The 7,137-nt window shown below is 56.1% G+C and overlaps 1 protein-coding gene across 1 annotated transcript; it reads left to right on the top strand.

Moving 5' to 3' along the window:
- The first annotated feature begins 2,516 nt into the window (after positions 1–2,516).
- On the top strand, positions 2,517–5,159 carry LOC134049832 (protocadherin alpha-2-like). Its single transcript, XM_062502506.1, has one exon. The coding sequence runs from the start codon at positions 2,517–2,519 to the stop codon at positions 5,157–5,159; it is 2,643 nt and encodes an 880-aa protein (XP_062358490.1).
- Positions 5,160–7,137: the final 1,978 nt, after the last annotated feature.

Here is a 7,137-nt window from a genome sequence, read left to right as displayed (position 1 = left end):
CGATTCCTCGGCAGCAGCAGTGCCTGCCAGAGGCTCCTTTTGATATTTACCGTGGGCTGCTCCACTCGAGAGAAGCGCTGGAGGAGAGGACCACTCTTTATCTTCAAAGCCTAATTCCATCAGGGTTTGGGATATGAAACATAAACTGTCTGAATGTCTTCCTCGGGGAGATACGAAAATGCAGGTAAGTTACAAAGACACAGTAGGAAGAATTAATCTTTGCATTGATGGCATAGCCCAGACAAAAATGACATCGGGGATGGATCTGGAATCAAGATATCATTTACATCCACAGAAAGCCTGACTGCCTTCAGCAGCAGGTTTCCGAATGAACCAGCACCGTGGAGATAAATAAAGCAGGAACACAAACAGGTGAGTAGCACAATCGTATTTAATAGTGTTTTAAACCGTGGCTTGTGTAGACAAGTTACAGATGTAACAGCAGAAGTTATTCTTGTCCTTAGTGCTCCTGAGGGAGGTGCTGCCTGCGGGGCCCATGAGCAGGGGGCAAATGTGAACGAGTGCAGGGGAGAGTTGTGTGGGCACATGGAGGATTTTGCCCTGAAGCTTCAAATAGTGGTACAAAATCTTCCCACAGCCACAAAATAGGTTTTGCCGAGATGGAGAAAGGGAGACCTTTTTTAATTTTTTTTTCCATTAATGAGGAATGTTGTTGTGGTGAGGTAGTGTTTGTGTACTGTGGCAGTGATCCTTCCCTCGGAGTTGCACGGAGTAGGGATTGGGGATTTGCCATTGGGCGGCTGAATTTGAGCCGGGAAGAGTCTTCCCTGAGGAAAGGAGATGCTGCGTAGCACGTGGGCTGTGTCATTAGTGACAAACTGCAGAACGTCTGTCTGCCTAGCTGGACATCTCTACCCCTGCACAGGGAGGTTCTTGCTGTGCCCTGGCAGAGCTTATCTGCCTGAAAGGAGAAGCAAGAGCTCACCATTCATCATGCAGGTGGAAAAGGAGGCTGCAAGATCAGCTCTTCACCGAGCTGTATGAATAGTGCACAGGAGCTGTGGTGCTTTTTCAGCATTCTTGAAGGATTGGTGTGCTGGGCTCTGATGGGTTTGAATCTTCGCAGGAAAGATTCAAACAATCCCTGCGTTGTTTGGTGTAATCGAAGCCTTTTGGGCCGATGTCGAAATATCTGCGGCTTGGGCTACTCTATCGGAGTGAGGCGGATTTTCTTAATTGAGATAACAGGTTCAGGTATGTGTCCATCTTCTAAAAGGGGAGGGAAACGATGGAGAATCCAGCGTCTGTCTGTCTTGCATGAATTGCAGAAAAGCAGGAAGTTTATTCCTCATCTGGAGAGATGAAAGTCGGCAGGAAGGAGGAAGGGGAGCTCCTGCCAAAAGAAATGTCCGTACTCCATGTGGAGAGTGACGTAATCGTATGAAAAATTAGATGATTAGAGACAAAGGAGAGACAAAAAGAGAAGAAGAGAAGGAATCGGGGAAAATGAAGATTATGAGAAAGAAGACAAAGAAGGAAGAAACAATGCAGAAATAAAAGAGAAGTGAAGGATGAAGAAATAAATGGAAAGAAAGAGAGAACAGAAGAAACCTTAATCTATTTTAGTAATATGTCACTGACAGTATCACTGCACACAGAAAGAAAGGAAGATGAGAGAGGAAGAAATGAGGCAAAAGAGATTACAAAGAAAAGAAAACAGGATGAAACCATAAATTACATGACAAGAGTGCACCAAACATATAGCAGAAGAATATAGGAATAAATGAGAAAGCCAAGAAGGAATATATATCCGTAAATGAGTAAAGAAGAAAGGAAAGAGTGAGGCAGACGAGATGACCAACACGAACGGAAATTAGGACTAGAAGCGGAACGGAGCTGATCCCTAAAAACGTCCGCCTTGCTGAGAGCACCGCATCCGGCGCAGATGTCCCGAATTAGTGCTGATCGCTCGTGTTCGATGATCTCCACCGCGGCGCCGGAGACAACGAACGAGCTACCAGCAGGGGTAAGGAAGAGAGAAGGATCGAAAGAGAAAGAAAAGGGAAGAAAAGGATAGGGCAGGATGACGCAAGGACGAAAACGAGAACAAAGAGAAGAAAGAAGAAAGGAAAGTAAAAGAGAAAGAAAAAACTATAAGAGAAAACTGGGAAAATACTGAAGGCTAAACGAGAAAGCGAAAAGAAGGGAGAAACAACGAAGAAGACAGAAAGACAAATGAGAAAAGAAAGATAGAAAGAAATTGGATTACAGTTGGAAGAGAAAAAGCAGAGGGGGTGGCCATGACGGTGCATGTGAGGCGGCGGAGCAGCGCACGGTGTCGCTGCAGGCTCAGGAACGGCGTGTGGGCGGCTCCGCCCCGGTGCGGCGGAGAGCCCGGCTGTGAGCGCGGGGGGGCGGCGCGGGCCGGGCAGCAGAGCCGGTGCGTCCGGGCGGCGGCGGGGAGCCGTGCGGGGCCCGTGCCGGGGCCGGCAGCCAGAGCCGCAGCGGCGGCGGCGGCGGGTGGAGCGAGAGCAGCGGCGGCGGTGCGTGCAGGGATGGGCGAGCGTTGTGGTGCGGTGCTGCGGGTGCTGGTGCTGCAGGCGGCCTGGGCGCTGGCGGGCGGGCAGGTGCGGTACTCGGTGCCGGAGGAAGCCAAGGCCGGCACGGTGGTGGGCCGTCTGGCGCAGGACCTGGGGCTGGAGGCGGGCGAGGCGGAGGCGCGGCGGCTGCGGCTGGTGGCGCAGGGCCGGCGGGCGAGCGTGGAGGTGAGCGGGGCGAGCGGCGCGCTGCTGGTGAGCTCGCGGCTCGACCGGGAGGAGCTGTGCGGCAAGAGCGCGCCGTGCGCGCTGCGCCTGGAGGTGCTGCTGGAGCGGCCGCTGCGCGTCTTCCATGTGCAGCTGGAGGTCACCGACATCAACGACAATGCCCCCGTCTTCCCCGCCGCCCGAAAAAACCTCAGCATCGCGGAATCGTCTGTGCCGGGGTCTCGTTTCCCGCTGGAGGGCGCGTCGGATGCGGATGTCGGAGAGAACGCGCAGCTCTCCTACACACTCAGCCCCAGCGAGCATTTCTCTCTGGATTTGCACCGGAGTGAGGAATACCGAGAATCCCTATTCCTGGTGCTCACGAAATCTCTGGACCGGGAGACGATTCCCGTGCACCGGTTGGTGCTGACGGCGAGTGACGGGGGCCGGCCGTCTCTGTCAGGGACAATGGAGCTGCTGATCTCGGTGCTGGATGCAAACGACAACGCGCCGCAGTTCAACCAGTCGGTGTATAAAATGCAGGTGCCAGAGAATGCAGGCTTGGGAACGCTTGTAGCAAGGGTGAATGCCACAGATCCGGATTTGGGAAGTAATGGTGAAGTGACATTTAGTGTCAGTAATACTTTTCCTGAGAATGGGATAAAGATTTTCCTTTTAAATGCGAGGACGGGTGACATACATCTGGCGGGCACCGTGGACTATGAAGAGATTCGTTCATATGAGATACAGATCGAAGCGACAGATAAGGGGACGCCTCCGCTGTCGGGTCACTGCAAGGTGGTGCTGGAGGTACTGGACGTGAACGACAACGCGCCGGAGGTGTGGGTGACGTCGCTGTCGGTGCCGGTGTCGGAGGACGCGTCGGTGGGGACGGTGGTGGCCCTGCTGAGCGTGTCGGACCGAGACTCGGGGGCGAACGGGCGCGTGCGGTGCTGGGTGTGGCCGGCGTCGCCGTTCGGTCTGGAGGCGACGTTCGCGGGCTCGTACTCGCTGGTGCTGCGCGAGGCGCTGGACCGGGAGCGGGTGTCGGAGTACGAGGTGGAGGTGCGTGCGGAGGACGGCGGGGCGCCGGCGCTGCGCGCCAGCCGCGGGCTGCGGGTGCCGGTGTCGGACGTGAACGACAACGCGCCCGCGTTCTCGCAGGCCGTGTACACGGTGCTGGCGCGGGAGAACAACGCGGCGGGCGCGGAGCTGGCGCGGCTGTGGGCGCGGGACCCGGACGAGGCGGGCAACGGGCGCGTGAGCTACTCGGTGTGGGAGGGCGGCGTGGGCGGCGGGGCCGCGGCTCCGTCGTGGTCGTCGGGGGCCGTGGGCGGCGGGTGGCGTGCGGCGTCGAGCTACGTGTCGGTGGACGCGGAGAGCGGGCGGCTGTGGGCGCTGCAGCCCTTGGACTACGAGGAGCTGCAGGTGCTGCAGTTCGAGGTGCGCGCGGTGGACGCGGGGGAGCCGCCGCTGTGCGGCAACGCCACGGTGCAGCTCTTCGTGCTGGACGAGAACGACAACGCGCCGGCGCTGCTGCTGCCGCCCGCGGGCTCGGCGGCGGAGGCGGGCGCCGTGGCGGCCGAGGCGTCCTCGGGGCCGGGCTCGGGCTCGGGCTCGGGCTCGGGCTCGGGCACGCTGTGGGCGTGGGCGGCGTGGGGGGCGCCGGCGGGCCAGGTGGTGGCGAAGATCCGCGCCGTGGACGCCGACTCGGGCTACAACGCGTGGCTGCGCTACGAGCTGTGGGAGCCGCGGGGCAAGGGCCCGTTCCGCGTGGGGCTCTACAGCGGCGAGGTGAGCACGGCGCGGCCGCTGGACGAGGCGGACGGCCCTCGCCAGAGGCTGCTGATCGTCGTGCGCGACCACGGCGAGCCGGCGCGCTCGGCCACGGCCACGCTCAGCGTGTCGCTGCTCGAGGCGGCCGAGGCGGCGCTGGCCGCGGGCCCGGGATCGTCGCTCTCCTCCTCCTCGTCCTCGTCGTCCTGGTCGGCGTCGGGGTCGCGGTCGGCGTCGGGCGTGGAGCTCGGCGCCGGCGCGGCCAGCGCGGCGACCAACGTGTGGCTGGTGGTGGCGATCTGCGCCGTGTCCAGCCTGTTCCTGCTGGCCCTGGTGCTGTACGGGGCGTCGCGCTGGGCGCCGCGGGCGGCCGTGCTCTCGGGGCCCGGGCCCACGACGCTGGTGTGCGCCAGCGAAGTGGGCAGCTGGTCGTACTCGCAGCGCCACAGCCGCAGCCTGTGCGTGGCGGACGGCGCGGCCAAGAGCGACCTCATGGTTTTCAGCCCCAATTTCCCTCCGCCGCCGCCCGGCGCCGCGGCCAAGGACGCGCAGCCGGAGCCCTCCGCTCTCCTCGACACGGTCAGTGCTGCTTCCTTGCTCGTCTCTCGTTCTCTCCTCCCCCGCCTTTTCACCTCTCTGTTAATTTTCTCCCGCCCCGTGGGTAGTTCCTCCATGTAGCGCGGCTCTGCCCCTGCTCTCTCATGGCAGCGGGTGTTAGAGGATATTAATTGGACATTTCCATCTCACGCCATGTCCTCTCGTGATTTCACAATTTGTTGGTGTGCGTGGAAGCAGCAATCTTAAGCTATTATGGACGGCAGAGCATTTACCATCCGCAGCTGAGTGTTGCCTCGTTGGGCAGGAGTTGTACCCTCGAATGAAATCACTGCCGGTTTCTGTGAGAGGTGCCCAAGGTTACAGCTTTGCAGGCAACTTTCTTACTTCATTGCGTGTAGGGTTTCGGTGTGAGCTTGGTGCACAAATACAAAACTCCTTGTGGTGGTAACAATCCCCCAGTCCCTTTGTATTGACTTAATGTCTTTGCTGACTGCAGACCATGTTGGTATTAGGACTGGATTATTTTTTGGTGCCTGTCCTCTTTTATTTTCCTAGGAAGAGATGGGACAGAACATGACATCTGGGACTTCAAATATTTGGCTCTTTGTGGAAACAACAATTCTGCCTTTAGTTTCTATCATTAGAGTCCTTAAGAAGTTAGGAAAGGCAGTATGGACTTCTACTAGAATCTTTTCCCTTATATCTTCATTGCTTCCTTTGGAAGAAGACAACTGTAGCATGTTTATGAAAGTGATTGCAGCAGTGGTGGAGTAAGGCTCAGGGGTTTATTTTTAATGCACCCTTGAGCAGAGGGAAGAGTTGCCCAAGGAAGGTGGGATTCATTGGGAAGTCCATGGGCCCTGTCTTAAGACAAGAATTAGTGATGCTGTGGTTGTCTTGAGAACTCATGTCTTAGAGTTAGAGTGATGAATGAAGGATACCTATGATGAATGAATGTAACCTAGAGAAAACTATGAGGTGGGATGGGCACAGCTTGCTTCACTGTGGGATCCATTGCAAGGTTCTAAGGTTCTCCTGTTGGAGGCTTTGTGGAACTTGCTGTGCTGTGTGCTATTGAAATGGCCACAGAGTCCTTTGGGGTGATGAAGATCTCCTTCCACAGGAAGTAATTTGTGCTGTTACATCATTATTGTGCAATATATGATGGTAAGAGGAAATGCGATGATGAATTTTGTTCCATGAATCACTTCCCTCTTTGAGAAATGCAATGTGGGAGGGTAGGACTTGAGCTTGCTGCAGTTCCTGTGTAGGGATGCACATCGATAGCAATTTCCTCATCTCTTGATATGAATTTGACTGTTCCTATCTCTTTGTCAAGTGGGATTTGGAGGAGGATGTGCTGAGGAGGAGGGTATAATCTGTGTGTGCCACATTTCTCTGACCTGAGCATTTGGATGATCAGCCTCTTTAGAAATGGGGTGATCAAGCCCTGGTCATGCTCAACCGTGATGCCTGCACAACCACAGCAAACCTTCCAGAGCAGCCCTGATATCATTGTAGAAATTCTCCCCTACAGTGGATACTGTGACCATGCTTGTGCTTCAGCATTTGGTGTGGTTCTCTCAAAACCAAATCAATCTGCACCGGGATCAGAGGTGTCACTCTGATCCCAGAATTTTAAACATCTCTCATGTGTGCTTCTGTGGTGAGAACACATCATTTCCATCTGAGACTGCTGAAAAAGCACAGAGCATTTAGTGTGAATTTCACAGGGCCTGGCAGAAGTTCTGTGGTTTTGCATCCCTTCATAAGTTGTTTGTGCCAATTGTGAAGGAAGGGTGGGATGTGTGAAGGCCTGGATCGTGCTCAGAGTGGGTTTTATTGCTGGGCCAAGCTGTTGTGGTGGGGCAGTTTGGCTGCTGCAGCTGCAATCCTCCGAGTGGCATGGAGTATTGCTTGGGCCCTCCATCATGGAGAGGGTGACTCTGAGTGGGGAAGTTTCTGTAGGGAGGAACTGGAGATGCTGTGTGGCACAAGCTCTGTCATTGGGCAAGAAAGCTCCAGCTGCTCAGCTGGAGATTGATTTCCCAGAGCTTGGGGTGGAGGATTCCACTGGGGAACCTTATGAAGTCACCCG

The sequence above is a fragment of the Cinclus cinclus genome, chromosome 14 (genome assembly GCF_963662255.1).
Source record: "Cinclus cinclus chromosome 14, bCinCin1.1, whole genome shotgun sequence".
Lineage (NCBI taxonomy): Eukaryota > Metazoa > Chordata > Aves > Passeriformes > Cinclidae > Cinclus > Cinclus cinclus.
Note: the sequence above shows the minus strand (reverse complement) of the source record. Positions and strands in the feature narration are given on the sequence as shown.

Bases quoted from the DNA above. Each gene is read 5' to 3' on its own strand.
- LOC134049832 (XM_062502506.1), top strand. From the start codon at position 2,517: ATGGGCGAGCGTTGTGGTGCGGTGCTGCGGGTGCTGGTGCTGCAGGCG.